This window comes from Eleginops maclovinus, chromosome 12 (assembly GCF_036324505.1).
Source record: "Eleginops maclovinus isolate JMC-PN-2008 ecotype Puerto Natales chromosome 12, JC_Emac_rtc_rv5, whole genome shotgun sequence".
Taxonomy (NCBI): Eukaryota; Metazoa; Chordata; class Actinopteri; order Perciformes; family Eleginopidae; genus Eleginops; species Eleginops maclovinus.
This window is the reverse complement of record NC_086360.1, coordinates 25,395,017-25,411,264: the sequence shown is the minus strand read 5'-3', so window position 1 is coordinate 25,411,264 and position 16,248 is coordinate 25,395,017. Positions and strand designations below refer to the sequence as shown.

The following is a 16,248-nucleotide window of genomic DNA, read 5'->3' as shown; positions in this document are numbered from 1 at the left end:
AGTAGTTTTACAAATTGTACTTTTGCTGAGATGAAACTGAATAGCCTACATATGAAGCAAAAAGCAGAAATAATGGAAGAAAAACAATTACGCTATGTTCTGTCATGCACATGAAGACACCTGAGAGCAGAGGATATTGTGCGTGTAGAAAGCGCTAGCAGGTGATACATCATAACTTTAAGTCTATGCAGCTTATAGCTAAATGTTAGCATCAGCCTGCTAACAAGCTAACAGTCTCACACCTTTGCCTCACACTAATCCCGCTGACATGCTGATATTTAACATTAGGTATTATGTTAGCTTAGCGTGTCAGCATGCTAACATTTGCTAATACAGAAGATACTCTGAAACTAAACGTAGGCCTAATGCATAACATGCAGCACCAAAGGTACAAAATGGTTTAGGCTACCATTCCTGTCTCTAAAGTGGGAGCGGTCTAAGGTATTTATATTTCATTTGCTCACATTCAGATATTTAAGAGCTTACATGCTTATTTATCATTATGGAGATTTAATAGCTAGGGCGTTAGCAAACATTAGCTTATATTTTTGACAGTTTGAATGACGTGGGCGCGCTACAGTCTCCTAAAGAGATGGGGACCACTTGATAAGGACAGGAAATTAAATTCTAAACCTGACTTGACACAATTTCCATCCTAAAAAAACATACCATTGTCGGGAAACAGATCAAAACCATAACAGTTAGAAGTTTGGTATCAGCACATAATACCCTTTTCTGTGAGAAGGATCAGTCCCAGAATAGCAGCTCTTTCCTGTATAAATCCACTTTTGTTACACCCTTAGGACCATAATACAGACCATATGGATGGGACTGTCTGCGTGAATGTGTGTGTGCTTTTGCAAAAGAACATTTCCATTATCCAGCCTTCTTACGGTCATCAGGAAGATGTGTTTAACAGAGTGACAGATAACAGCACGTCTGTCAACTGTCAGCCTGGCAGATGGGTGGCAGCGGCAGGAAAAGCTCATTCCTTCCCATCTCTGTGACGCGCCGCAATCAGGAGTGTATCTGCAGGTCACGCAAAGAAGCTCAGGAATGAACGACAGTTGTGTAGTGGGATGAGGGTTCAGGTGACGATGAGAAGAGTTATTTGAATCGTTTATTAATCTGATCAGAAAACATCTGACCAGCTCCTTGACTCCAGTGAAAGTGAGGAACGTGTATTTATAAAGTGGCTTTGAGAACCATTGTCACAAGGTGGTGAGTAATGAACACATTTACAAAAAGAGAAAGTTAAACAGGAAATAGCAATAAAAAACCTGTTAAATCTTCACTGAATGCAACATTATAGGACAACGTGCATAGGAAACGTGAGTTTGCTTCATAACACTATCGACTGACAGTTTTTTTTACAATTAGAAAAATATGGATTCAAAGGGTGAAAGTCACAGCTGCAACAGCCACATTTAGTTCAAGATTTGAAGGCTTTATTGTCATATTCAGGCACCTCCAACAACGCTAGGCACGGTATATCCAACACATAAAAACAAATTAAAAAAGGCAGAGATTGATAAAGTCCAGGAACATTATGTTGCCATAATAAATTCAGGATTAATTACAATATATATCAAATGGCACAAGATAAAACAGAGTGATAAATGACATACCTTACCTTCTTTAAAGCCAACATTTTGGTCTAAAGGCCAACAAACTTCAGTGATCTCAGCGAGGAAACACAACAATTCAGAAACATAAAGTGCGGCCTAAAAGGTACATTAAAAAAAAGAACTAAGCATTTCGATAGATAAACGAGTTCCATTGTACGTTCTAGCTTCTGCATTTTTTAATGAGTACTTTTGGTGCCCAGACACAGTCACTTTACCAAATTAGGAAGTAAACACAAAACATTTCAGCATGCACTGGGGAACAAAACTAATTTTCTGTACTACTGTGTTGTGCTCATGAACTCCAGACTCACGGTCAGTTCTGTATCATTCCGCCTGGATCATTAAGGCCTCACACCTCATTGCCTTTCCATTTCAATGTGGACAAGTGTCGTTTAATAGATGCATCCTGTTACATTCAACGATATCAACAGAGCCTAGATGTATTTTGTCATAAAGAAATGGTCAAGCTCGCAGAACTCCACCATTTACAAAGCAAATAAACAAATGAGGAATATCAACCCTGGAGCACCCACCCAAACAAAATAGCACTTCCACAAGGCAGAGGCTACAGGACAGTGTTTACAAAATCCTCATTAAGGAAGTTGTGAGATAACACACGCTCATGTGCCTCACACAAAGTTAAAGGCACGCACATACACACACACACACACACACACACACACACACACACACACACACACACACACACACACACACACACACACACACACACACACACACACACACACACACACACACACACACACACACCAGCAAAAGAGACTATAAGCACTGAGCAATGCAGAGCCCACCATATCATAGATAAGGGACAAAAAGAAAGAGCTGGGAAGAACAGATCAGAGCACAGAGAGAGACGGAGACAGGAGAAGACACAACAGAGATGACTCGGACGGACAAAGCCAAGCCCTGGCCACCCTGTCACCGGAACTGCAACCCTTTTGCAAAGGACATCAAAAGGTGTGCATGAGAATAAATGCTGTGAGATCTGGAGGAGAGCGGTCAGTGCAAGGGTCAACAACACTCCTGTCTACTACCAGGCTTCTAGAACTTTCTTTGCCTACAGATGAACTGACCACAATTTCAATTAACCTTTGGATTAATGTGCTCAGACAACACAATTATTTTTGTTTTACTGTTGCATCAGCTTATCCATAGACAATCCCAAAGGGTATAAGATAGAAAAAGCTGCAGATTTTCCCATGGCGAGCATTTGGGTCTCTCAACTGGGAACGATCTGCAGCTCCAAGACTTTGCTCGTGTTGTTTTCCATCCTGCTGCTCCAGGGGCTCTGTGGATTGAGCAGCCCTATCTCCAACACCAATCAGAGGCATCGAGCGGACGGGCATGAAGGAATGGTGGATACATCACTGCTGGAGCAGGACAACAACATAAGCATGCAGAGCCTGTTGCAGAGCCTGAAGGAACAGTTTTTGCGGACTTTTAATCTGTCTGGCTTGGGTCCTCAGCCCCTGCCTCCTGGAAGCACAAGAGAAGAGCCACCTGAGTACATGATGGAGCTCTACAACCGTTTCGCTAATGACCGCACCGCTATGCCCACTGCCAACATTATCCGCAGCTTCAAAAATGAAGGTAAAGATGCATTTGATAATAACCCTGTTGATTATACTGATTGAGTCATTTTAAGAGCCTCTTCGTTGCAATTTGCACATTTTCCTCATCACACGTAGTAGGACACTTAGAAAAATGTCTTCTTGTGTATGTTAAGTTCCTAAATCCAAGCCTTAGTCATGATCCTGTTCCTTGTTAGATCTCAGTGCAAAGCAATGTCCTTGCACTGAGAAGTATGTCAAAACATGTCAGAATTCTTACTCTGAAATGGAACACCTTCCAATTTCATAAATATCATTGTTTAATCTTTTCCAAATGCGGATGAAATTGAGAATGGAATTAGGTTAGGATATTTTGCTCAGCTGAAAACAAAATAAACCAAAGCTCAACTTTGACAATGTGTTACTCTTCCCTAGATTCATCTCCCAGTGTTGTGGGTGTTGGAGTGAGGCGTCACCCACTCCTCTTCAATGTGTCAGTCCCCTATCATGAACGCATCACAGCGGCGGAGCTTCGCCTCTACACCCTTGTCCAGACTGACCGCCACCTCTATGCCGGTGTCGACCGAAAGGTGACAATCTACGAGCTGGATTCGCATAAAGTGGAGGACAACATGACTGATGACAACACTTTGAGAGGAGATGTGTTCAAAGAGGAAGACGAGCGAATACATTTGGTGGAGTTGGTTTCACGACAGGTCTACGACACTGATAACGGCTGGGAGGCCTTTGACCTCAGTACTGCTGTTCAACGTTGGCGAAATTTGGACTATGGCACCACGCATCGGTTGGAGGTGCACATTGCCAGCCTGGCTAATGAGGAAAATGTGCAAGGCATGACAAAGGACAACAAAGACGGACCTGAGGGGGACATGAAGATCGACACCAGCCCTGAGGAGAAGCACAAACCTTTGCTGATTGTTTTCTCTGACGACCAAAGCACCGATCACCGGGAGGACAAACGCGAGCTGAACGAGATGATCGTCCACGAAACCTCAAACATGGTTCTTCAAAATGACTTGGGGTTGGGCCTGAACGAACTGTGGGGGGAGCTGGGGAAGGATGAGGGGGATGAAGAATCAGAGCCAGATGAAGAGGACCTAATCCAAATGCGCTCCAATTTGATCTACGACACGGCATCTCGCATTCGTCGAAATGCCAAGGGAAACCACTGCAAGAAACAATCGCTGTACGTTGAGTTCAAGGACATCGGATGGGACAGTTGGATCCTCGCCCCCAGTGGTTACGATGCCTTTGAGTGCACTGGTGTTTGTTCCTTCCCCCTGACAAAGCATGTTACGCCCACAAAGCATGCCATAGTCCAGACTCTGATCAACATCAACAGTCCTCAGAAGGCTGCAACGGCTTGTTGTGTGCCCACCAAGTTGGACCCCATCTCCCTGTTGTACTTGGACGACACAGGCGTAGTCACCTACAAGTATAAGTTTGAGGGCATGGCGGTGGCTGAGTGTGGCTGCAGATAGTCTGTGGTTTGAGGGAGTTTTACTCGTCGTAAAGTCTTACAATAAGAGGAAAGACACAACAATAAGCTGAAAAGGGAGGTTAGCCAAAAATGTCTTTAAGAGAAAGGGACTGTTGGAATCCCTGCAGGAGTAACTTAATGAGACTGGAATCTTGAATTCACTATTTATGAAACTATGTGTGCTCCCAAATGAATGATTGTGGAAGGTGTTTGTTTTAAAAAGCTCAACAGAAACAGAAACAACAAAGACCAGCAGATCACCAGTCAACATGTTGCCAACAGGGATGCCAAGGTGCGTCGTCATAGAAAGAAAATTCACAAGATTTCACATCCTACAGTCAGGCGGCCTGGTGGGAACCAGTGGGCCAGTCATACCCCTCCCTCTCTTTTCCACTGACATCTGTCTTCCTCTGTACTTATCTCTGGCCTCCCCACCCGATGCAAACACTAATCAGCACTTCATGTGTCCTGGCGCAGTGAAATGACCCCCCTTAGGCAACCTGACAAGAGATGAACTCTGCAGTCCGACCTTCTGCCTCCTGCAGCCTCCTGATACGTAGGGGCTGTGCAAGGGCTCCTACTGGCAGGGTTATCAACCCCAATCCCGTTTCCCACTTCACATGCCTCTTTTCCACTCCCCCGAGCTACAGCGATAGCAAGGTGTGGGGGGTTGAGAAAAATAAATGCCACACTCAATTTGAGAACTGAACAGCATTCTGGACAACTTTTAAGATGGTGGGATGGGGGAGTCGGGCAGGACAAAGGGGCAGGGGTTGTCCACATTCCTAGGCAACAAACACTATGCAACTCTCTGATATTGCACCATGTGCCGCCAACATATCTCCAACTCCTCATTTTACCCATCCATCACTTTTAGGGTGAAATTGCCTTGTTTGGACAGTCATTATCTGCCCGTGAAACTCAAGAGTGGACTTGAGAAATGGAAACAAACCGAAGGAAATACAGTCACAGAAATACTTTGTTTAAAAGCCTTTCGATACCTCTGCTGCTTGTGTCAAATACGACTATTTATTGTTCTAATTTATTAATTTTTACAACAGAGTAGATACCTTTGAATGTACATTTGTAAGTTACTTAATGATAAGAGGTTGTTTTTTTTATCCATGACAATGCTTTTGCAGCCACAAGTTGAATTCTGTTGGGAAGAGAAATGGTAACAATTTCTGAAAACAATAAATATTTAACATATCCAACATGAACTGTCTCCTTAACTGTGAACTAAACCCTGATCCCTACTGTTTCTTTAAGTGAAATCACCCTGAAAATGTCATTAGGATTGTGTTGCATCAAGGTGAATGTAAATATTTGAGGGTCAAATGCCACGATAATGTTGTTCTTCAATTATTTTTTCACATTATCAATCAAAGCATCTTGGCCTGTCAACTTTCCCTTTGTATTATTTGAGAAAGAAGCTGATACAATGCCTTGCTGACATTCAGATCATTTAGTACAACAGTATCAGCTCACGGGTCATAGTTCATACATGACACACAAACAAAGAACCATGGGAAGCTGAGTGGAGCGGCTCGCTAATGAACAACACGGATGGCTGACAGCTAGCAGATGCAGACAGCTGTGATGGAAAACCTGTTCGTAAAAGGGAAAATGTGAACGAAAAACAAAACAAAGATCCAGTATCAGTTTCTGTTCTCAATAATGACTGTGAACTACATTGCAAGGGCATAGTGTTTTTCATTTTGGGTACCAACACACATTGAAGATAGTTAAAGATACAGATCAGGTTCACGCTCTGAAATGTGTAAACTAACTTGTTAAGTAGGTGATAGAAGTATTTACTGAAAGGGAGATGTTAGGTCTTTGCAAAGATTTAGATAAGAACGACACCACTCTCATGTCTGTACGAAAAATATAAAGACTGAATACAGTAGACTTAGCTTAGCATAAATAACAAGACCAGGATAAAATGGCAGATTTAGTTTTAGATATGTCTGTTGTAATTATGTATGACAACTTCTCATCATTATTTTAATGAAGAACAACTACATTTAAATGTAGAGTTCATACATCGTAAATGTGAAAGTCAGGCTTTTCAAAATACGTTTTTAAAAAGACCTGTCCTAAAGTATTGTTGACACTGAGTCCTTTAAGAAAATAGGCGGATAAATGTTGATCTTTATTGGTAACTGTAGGTAGACTTTTTGAAGAATGAACAGGTCGAGAATAGCTGTTTCTAGCCTTTATGCTAAGCTAAGCTAACTGTGTGTCTAGCTGTAGCACTGCACTTAAACAGATATGTGTTTGGTATCAATCTTTTCATCTTATTCTCAGTAATTAAGTCAATAAGAAGCTTTCTTCGAAAAAGGAAAGCGAATGAAAGATAGAAGAAGAACAGAAAGGTGAAGGCTGGTCACTGAGATGCAGAGAGTTAACTGAGGCTGAAAGAACTCAAAATGTGTTTTGAGTTATTTTTTGAAGATATCAACGGAGTCAGCGGTCCACATATCAAGGGGAGGGCGTTCCAGAGAGTGGGGGCTGCAACACTAAAATCTCTGTTGCCAAAGGTTTTTTTTTTATGTAACACTTCTGCTACCTCTTATTTGCTGCAAGATGTGCTGCACTGATTTCCCATACAGTCAAACATTATGTGTCATTTCAAAGACTGCGGTTCTGCAAACTTCTAACAACTATGTCGGCTGTTTAAATCTTCCTTAAAAAATGATTTGGCAGCAGCCCACTAATGACAAGTGCAGTGAGATATTTCAGAAAGTAGGGGTCATCTAAAAATGGAAACAGACCAGGGGGCAATAACCTCAGCCACGGACTCAGACTATGTAAAGCTCACTAATTGAATATTTACAGAATGGTGGAAGAAATCTGAATCTGGCCTTTGTCACTGACTCACTAACTTTCAGGAAATATGATACAAATGAGAATTATTTTCAGTTTGCCCTTTTGTTAAGGACTGTAGGAGAGCTCTGTTCTTTTCATCCCTCTTGGTTTTGACATGTATGTTGCAAGGATTTGAATCGTTCTTGTTTTTGTAATGCCAAAGTTGTGGGTAAAGGATTTGGCCTACGTGATTTAATTTAGGAACACACCGAAAAACAAGTAAACAAACTGAGCTCAAAGTTATTGTACAAACCACTTTGGAAATGCCTGGAATCATGACGTTGCACTATGTACTGTAGATGCATGTCTCGCTGTGAACGTGTGTTTTGGTGTGTGTCGTCCAAAGCTGCATGACTCGCCCCGGCTCTGACGTGGGGTCTGTAATAAGGCCTGATTGTTTCCGTTTTGGGTCACATATTTATCATGCCATCTCTCCGCAATACCACCACCCAGCACTCGTCTCTCGCTCTTCCCTCAGCTCTCTTTATTTTCCCAGGAAAAGTGCAGTTCTGCTAAACTCGATGACAATAAATGTACCTCCAAATGCTCACACACCTTTTAGCAATTTGCATGTAACTCAGATGTTTAGAAATTGAGAATGAACTCAATTGAAAGAGCCAGAAATGAAAAACAGATGTTTTGAGTATAGTTCATATGGTGACTTGGCAGATTTCTCAGAACACTGTGTTCACTAAAAGTAACACTAGAGCTTGCCAGAGACCCTCAAAAATATTACAAGCTGTTATCAGGAAGGCTGCTGCGTGAGAATACAAACAGTAAGTGTTGTTACCTGTTGAAATTATGCTCCAAAAGGCACATCATAGCTGCTAATGATGTTTACCATTTATCTCTTTAATGTAATTGCATGTGGCTCCCTGTGAGTCATTATGTGATGTGTCTTACTGTGATGAAGTGTAGGAGGCTTGAGCAATTTGCAGCTGTTTGCTATCCTTCCTTTATGTGCACAAAGCATGTAGAGTTAGCCACAAATCATCTGGCACAGCCCCAGCAGAATTCTTTAGAAAGTAGACCCCAAGAGTGCGGTTAGGTGATGACAATACTTCACTTTAAAAACTAATTGCAAAGGTTACAACTGTAAATAGTGAGTGAAGGGGCTTCGCATCTAAAGCAACATGAGGTTTTGATTACTCTGTGAAATACCCATGCAACTAGTTTTAAAAAGAAAAAGTCACATGAGAGGCCCCGGTTTAAAAGTCACAGACTTAAGCAAAACAACAGAAGCCTGACCGTAAAGCGAACAAGAAAACATGACAAAACTGTGCCTTCATATATTTGATCATGAACAAACAACCAAACGAGCATTTAGAGAATCTTTACAATGTATACAAACTATACAACAGATTTGGCTCAAAGAGGAGTGTTACCTTACATATTGACATTCTCCTAACAAAAGCTTTACACAAGATACACCTTGCCTTTTGCAATAAAGGACAGAATGATTCAGAAGTAATTTAGAGATGGTAAAGAAATTGTTTCACATTTTGGGAAACATACTTTTTTTCCCAACTTCTTAAGTCCCCTCCTGGTTTGGCATTTTTGCGATGTATGTTTTTGGCACCAGTAGCATCTCCAAATGATGGAAACAGAAGCTGAAGAGGACATTTAAAGTGACTTTGAAATGAACATTCATGAAGTGGAAAGTGAAAGGGTTAGAGTTGAAGACGTAAAACAGGAACTACATAGCGACCTGTCAGTCACAAGGTAGTCCTGCCATAAAGCAAACCCCTGCTTTAATGTGTATTTTACTCATAGTTCACTGAAGGAGACTTTAAACTGGTGATTGAGACCATAAAACTCCTTAGGAAAATCTTTACTAAGGTCATAAATCAAGATAGAAATAGGGTAATTTTCTCATAGACTTTTATACAATTGCACTTGTTTTTGCAACCCAGGAGTCGCCCCCTGCTGGTTGTTAAAGAGAATACAGGTTTAAGGAACTTAAATTGGATTCACTTTACAGACACAGAGTTTTATGCTTGATATTTACAAGTAAAATAATCTACAGCCAGAGGAGTACATCTCCTTGTTATGTGCTGAGTCCCATCCCAGAGTCCCCGCTGAGAATATAAACAGACAGATTCCTTCTTTATACTTTTCATACACAAGAACAGAATTCACTGAAACAAATCTGGCATGTGCTCTCTGCCTTACGCCTAAAAAATGAAAGTCCAAAAATCCATCAAAAAACACTCCTTGGTTGCAAGGGCAAATTATTTGGACATTAGTTCAGGCACTTGTTCATTGTTCCATTGTCTAGATTTATTGTGTCCTTCCTTCACTCTCCTCATCTCGTGGTGCATTCACTCGATACAAGACAGCTGTAGATGTGAGCGTTAAAACGCCATTGATGGCTTTCACATTGTAGATTCTGCTCAATGTATGTCCATGAACTTATTGACTCGTGAGCAGAGGGGGTCCAGTCATTGTTTTCCAAGTCACATGTAAGTCTCAAACAACTGTTGCTACAAAACTACTTTTGTTCACAAGTATTGCTCTTTTCACAAAGTGTAATGCCATTTTTCAAATTTCAAATAAAAAGTCATTAGAAATTGTACGTATAAAATGCTTATACAAAAGAACAAACATCTGCAGAAAACATCCTTCTGTGCATCGTGGCAGCTTTCCGGAGCACTCCTCAGTCCAACATATGCAGCACTTTTATGTCTATTTACGTAGATACCGCTCTGATGTGCAGTATGTACCGAAAAGGAGGTCCCAGTGGGTGAAGTAGGGAGCGTAGTTGACGTTGTGCAGAGCATGGTGGGCCTGGTGGCAGGGGGCTCCTCCAAGGCAGGGCAGCAGGCGGTGCAGGGCCCAGGGCAGGTCGTAGCCGCAGTGGTCCTCCACCGCCAACCAGCTGTTGAGGAGGTGGAAGACGGCCTCGCTCAGTGGGTGGCAGCCCACCAACCTGGCGCTGCTCAGGGCCAGCAGCAGCAGGGACAGGAGCTCCAGAGAGGAGCTGTCCTGCGCAGCCAGGGCGAAGGGAAGGTGGTGCCGGTGGTGGTGCTGGTGGGTGCTACGGTACAGCCAGGGCACCCTGAGGAGAAACACACAAACCGATTAAACTCTCTCTGCTGGGGATAATCCATTCCCATAATGCCAGTGTATCTGAGGAAGACATCTCAATTAAGTTTATTTTTCTCCACTAGCTTTTTTTTGGTTTATTTTCTTTAAATACTTCAACTGTTTACATCTATATTTATGAATAAATATGAATAGGTTAAATACATATACATATAAAATTGAAAGGCCAAATACACTGCCTGGCCAAAAAAAAGGTCACACACTCTAATATTCGTTGGACCGCCTTTAGCTTTGATTACGGCACGCATTCGCTGTGGCATCGTTTCCACAAGCTTCTGCAACGTCACTACATTTATTTCTGTCTTGCATTCATTTTTCGCCAAGATCTTGTATTGATGACGGGAGATTCGGACCACTGCGCAAAGTCTTCTCCAGCACATCCCAAAGATTTTCAATGGGGTTCAGGTCAGGTAAGAAAAAATCCATTAAAGGAATAACCTGGTCCTTCAGTATATTCAGGTGGTCAGCTGACCTCATTCTTTGGACACATAACGCTGCTGAACCTACACCAGTTCAACGGCAGCAACCCCAGATCACAGCACTGCCCCCCACAGGCTTGTGATATATTTTTTGGCAGGGCAGTGCTACAGTTTAAGTCGTTGGTAAATTAGTTGCAGGTTGTTACATGTTTAAGTTATTTCGTGGGTGTCAAGCTTTGATGAACTAAGTACATTTACTTCAGTATTGTACTTGAATAACATTTTTACCCATTTTATTTACATACACATTATGTTTCTACTCTACAACATCTTAGAGGCACATGGTGTGCTCTCTATAACTACATTTATTTGACACTCGCACTTCATACAAATAAAAACACAAGTATTTGTTATATTAAAAAGATTGACTAAAATTGGCTCAGACTTAAACATTGCAACGGCATCTTGTATTTGTCGGTGATTCTACTTACTTAAATAACATTTTCAATTCAGGATATTAAAAATAACATTTTGAGAACTTTTTTTAACTTAAGTTTGAGTGTCTGAGTATTTCCCCCTCTGCAGGTACATACATGCTCTGTTTTCTATACTTGGCAGGATGGAAACATGTAAAGTAAAAGGAACCCCAGATCCAGAATAAATCACTTTGAGGTAAAGAGATAGTTATCCAAACTGCAGACAGCATCATGGATCCACATTGGAGTAACTAACAAGATGTTGCAGACTGCTCACCTGTGCATGGCCACGTGACTTACAAAGAAGAGCGTGTCAAAAACCAGCAGACATGCGAACACCTCCACGCACAGCTGCCAGCAGGAGGGAGCGAGCGCAGGGAGTACTGCGGGACCGCGCAGCGCGTGCAGCAGCGCAGTGGCTGGCAACACAGTGTGTATGTATCTGGTCAGCACGCGGAGGAAACACTCCCCCCAGCGGCGGAGTGACGGCGGGGCACCGGAGCCTGCAGACACTCTCCAGGAGCGCACACGCTGACACACGCTGCCTAGCACGTCTAGCGCGAGGAAAGGTGTGCAGAATAGCACGTGCGTCAGGAAGGCGTAGGTGGCGGGCAGGTATAGGGAGAGAAGCACCTCTTGCTGCCTGACCCGTACCGCTTCCCACAGACCCTGCAGGATAGGAGCCTCTGCGGGGGGCACGAGCATGACGGATTTATTTGACGAGCTGCTGCAGCTCCAGGGTCCTCCAAGTCTTATAAAAGGATCCCTTTAAAACAAGCTTTTTAAAATCCTTTTACTGACGATATCCTCAGTACGTCTCCACCTTTAATGTCCCTCCAGAAACATCAGTCCCTGATAAAATCTCAGCCATACATGTTTTATAAAAAGGTACGTTAAGGATTACTTTTACTTTTAAAACAAGCTGTTTTTAAATCCCGTCAATGCTGTATCCTCATATCTCCACTTTTAATGTCCTCCCATAAAGACGAGTCCTTGATAACATCTCATTTATCGCCATGCACTTTATAAAAATGTGAGTGAGGTGTCCTTCCTCGAGTGGTGCCTCGACGAACTGCTGCTGCTGGAGGTCTTTCTCTCTACTCGGAGGAGGAGGTGGAGGAGGTGGAGGAGGAGGAGGAGGAGGAGGAGCCCCACCTCCACAAATATACAAAGCGATTTATGAGTGTAGGCTACAGATCGCCTATCAGTGTTACACAAATAACATTTACTAACAACTGTAGGTACTTCACCTCGGTATTCTCATTTAATACTACTTTATAGTTTAGCACTTTTACTCTAGACTAAACTACATGTATTTGACAGCTTTACCTCCTCTTAACCAGCTGTGATAAAGCATAAATAATACAGCATTTTAAATGTTTTGATTTTAAATGGGCCATTACACATCGTACCGTTTTTAGTAATTACTTGAGTTTTGATGCTGATACTTTTGCACTTTTACTTAAGTACAATTTTGAATGCAGGACTTTAACTTGTAGTATTTTTTACAATTGAATATTGCTTAAAGTATTACATTTGAGTCCACTTCTTCAAATATACAAAGCAGATTTCATGTGTTCAGCTCGCCTATGTCTTGTATGTTGTCGTACACAAGGCACATTTGCATTGTACTGCATTACAGATTAAGAGTATTGGCTTAAACAAACACAATAAATGAACAATAAATAAACCAACATATGTTTAAATATCCCACAGCAGTTTACAACTACAACTGCTGTGAACACATGAATGAATTAACAATCATAGTATATATAACGTAAATAAAACATTATGCATAATGACTACTTTTGGTATGTTTTGATGCCGATACTTTTACTTAATTAAGATTTTTCATGCAGGACTTTATCTTTAATATTGCCAGTTTTACTCAATTAAGAAAACTGAGTGCACATATTTACTCGTGCAAATAAACAAAGGACACGTTAACTGTCTTGCTCTCCTATTTCTTTTGAATGTTGACTCTGAGGTCACTAGATACAAGAAAGAATCCCCCTGACGGCAGTATCAGTTTTACGAACCCTTTCCATGCCACGCTGTCGGAAACACAGGGGGTTTCTGGGAGCCTTTTTGTCTCAGTGATGGGGAGGTCTGATTACACTGCTGGCTGCAGATCATGCCAACTTAGATGTGGATGATGTCTCAAAGGAACTGGGACAGAAGTGGAATGGTTCTCAGAATATGAATGAATGAGGCAGTGGGATTAGAAAACATTTGAACAATGACCTTCTCGTCATTGGTCTTACTTTTCTTTCGATTTCACAGCTGCGTCTTTTCTCCTTGTACTACATCTTGTTCTTCTGATGTCAAGTACAAACAAGGAATACAAATCAAGAGGCCAGAAAGGATTACATTTTGAAAATGTCTGTCTTTGTTTGCGTCTTCATAAACACAAGTTTCAAGGAGAAAAAATAAGCAAGAGTGAAATAGAAATGACTGAAGCTGAACGAACCACTGTGCCATTCAAAATAACTCTTTATCCCAAGGTCTTATCTACCGAGGAAATGTATGTCATTCAGTTCCACGTAAACTGGATTTTGCAGTGGTTGGATGCGGCTGTCACTCCGAGGCTTTGTTTCACATCTTTAATACAAAAGATTGGGTTCTATTCAACAGAGAGAAGAGTGTCACTATATGACCAATGTCAGGCAAAATGTCATACAGATGTTGGCTGTTACGATTAACATGTCTATACTTGACCCCACCATGTCGATAGACTGTACTGTGTTCATGCTTTGATGGGCTGTTCCTCTTCCCAGCTTCTGTTTTCTTGCTTTTCAGTGTCTGATGGAGGTTCAGATTTCTGTAGCACACATTGCTGAGGGGTTGTCTTGCCCTCCAGCTGGGAATGAATTGATGAAAAAGTATTTGATTCTTCATTCAATAAAAACACTTTGGTTTAAACTTGTAGATTTGTTCATTTCTTACCAGAAGATAATAAACTATCCAATTCAGTAGTATTACCTAAGTCATTATTACCATCAAGGCTGACTTAGCACTCAGACCTCCACATTCCTTACAGTCAATTCACTGTAAACTATAAGTAAAACTGTGGGAGTAATCCTCCACGTCATGAGTCAAATGATAGCTGAAGACTTAAAGCAGCAATCACCAAAACTCTTTTATATTAACAGTGACCCAAAAACTATGTCACAATGTGAAGGAAGTTGCAGCTGCTCCTATCTGACCTCAGAAAGGTTCGTTTTGAGTTGCAGCTCATTGTTTTTCTGTGCTGCATCAGGCAGCTGGTTTTAGTTAAAAAGCTCTAAAAGTGCCAGTTAGCAACTAGCTGGTGAACATCGTGGAGCCTTTAGCAGCTAAAGATGTTTCCTTCAGAGAGCGAAAGAGAAAGACATTCTTTATTGATCCAAAGCTGAGAAATGCTTGTGCATCTTGGTAGAAACAATCCCAGGGACTGACATCACAAATATGGTTGCGTACCTTAAAGTCAAAGCTTGTCCCGTCCACATTACCAACCCTGAAGCGCCATCAAGCAAGTCTCTCAACACCCAACGGTTTATCTCAGTCAAACTTTCCTGAAAAAAAATAACGTTTTCGCATAAACTGAAGAAATTGCAGCAACATTTTTACGCAAAAGGAGTTTTGAAGTTAGTCAGTTAGGACATTTTGAAAACACACATTCGCATTTAAATGTTAAATTAATGCCATATGTTTTGGCTCTATTGGTCTTTTTAACATATTTAGGTTGATTTTCTTTGCTTTGTCTCTCAAACTAAAATTGCTTTGGTGATTTTTTTAATCTACAAACGTGTAATATATTTGATTGTGTATTGTATGTAAGTTTTAATATACCGTAGTTAAATGCGCTAATTAGTGGCAAGTTTACAATAACCTGATCATCTCATCTACAGTCATCATCACATCAACACTTACATTAGGAATCTGAACAGAAAACAGCAATTTGCCACTACAGTTATTATAGTAAAATAATAACAGTTACTCCAATAACTGTGGACAATGTCTATACATAAATATACATCATATATAATAAAGGTTACAGGGTACAACCTTGCACAGAAGCGTCAGTTAAAGTACGATAACGATCAACTAAGGAGGGTTACTAGAAATTCCTCAGACCCCTGGAGTCAGATGCTTTTACCAATTCATTCATGAGAAATCATTCATTTTGGGTGTTGCTTATTAAAAGTCGGAAGCGACTCATAAACAGTGAAGCAAAACACAATTATTCAATGAAGCACACCAAATATGGCCACATCCCTCTCTGTGACTCATTGATGAAGTATTTTCCCGGTCCCCACTAACATTGATAAAGGAGACGCAGGTTTATAGGAAACGCGGTTCTTTGAAATAAAGCATGAGTAAAGTCAGAGCTACGTAACGTTTGATCAAATCAAGGTGTGTGTTTAATCAGGCGCAATCTTTAGTCTCAATCTGAATTTTTTTTAATGTTTACTCTCTTACCATGTGTGTCAAATAAGAGCTCTTTATACTTCCACACTCTCCTTTACAGCCTGGAAAAAGTAACTAATCCTGTTCAAGGTAAGAAGAAGAAGTAATGGTGATAAATGCAAACGGTAGGCTTCAGTTTTGCTCCAACGTTTTTTTTTCCCCCTCAACTTTTAATATAATTACTGTGTTTGAAACAGACTGTTGTTAGCCTATGTACTTATTTGTAAG

The 16,248-nt window shown here is 41.2% G+C and overlaps 2 protein-coding genes across 2 annotated transcripts; one reads left to right on the top strand and one right to left on the bottom strand.

Moving 5' to 3' along the window:
- The first annotated feature begins 128 nt into the window (after nt 1–128).
- Nucleotides 129–5,920, top strand: bmp10 (bone morphogenetic protein 10). The gene is made up of 2 exons (XM_063896906.1): nt 129–3,239; nt 3,635–5,920. Exons 1-2 carry the CDS (start codon nt 2,849–2,851, stop codon nt 4,699–4,701), a joined length of 1,458 nt encoding a protein of 485 aa, XP_063752976.1. The 5' UTR covers nt 129–2,848; the 3' UTR covers nt 4,702–5,920.
- A 2,920-nt stretch (nt 5,921–8,840) lies between these two features.
- ch25hl3 (cholesterol 25-hydroxylase like 3) lies at nt 8,841–12,634 on the bottom strand. The gene is made up of 2 exons (XM_063896859.1): nt 11,849–12,634; nt 8,841–10,629 (listed from the first exon to the last, which is right to left on the bottom strand). Exons 1-2 carry the CDS (start codon nt 12,274–12,276, stop codon nt 10,257–10,259), a joined length of 801 nt encoding a protein of 266 aa, XP_063752929.1. The 5' UTR covers nt 12,277–12,634; the 3' UTR covers nt 8,841–10,256.
- Nucleotides 12,635–16,248: the final 3,614 nt, after the last annotated feature.

Bases quoted from the DNA above. Each gene is read 5' to 3' on its own strand.
- bmp10 (XM_063896906.1), top strand. From the start codon at position 2,849: ATGGCGAGCATTTGGGTCTCTCAACTGGGAACGATCTGCAGCTCCAAG. The intron at 3,240-3,634 runs GTAAAGATGCAT...ACTCTTCCCTAG, and splicing joins CCGCAGCTTCAAAAATGAAG to ATTCATCTCCCAGTGTTGTG.
- ch25hl3 (XM_063896859.1), bottom strand. From the start codon at position 12,276: ATGCTCGTGCCCCCCGCAGAGGCTCCTATCCTGCAGGGTCTGTGGGAA. The intron at 10,630-11,848 runs GTGAGCAGTCTG...GTTTCTCCTCAG, and splicing joins AGTCACGTGGCCATGCACAG to GGTGCCCTGGCTGTACCGTA.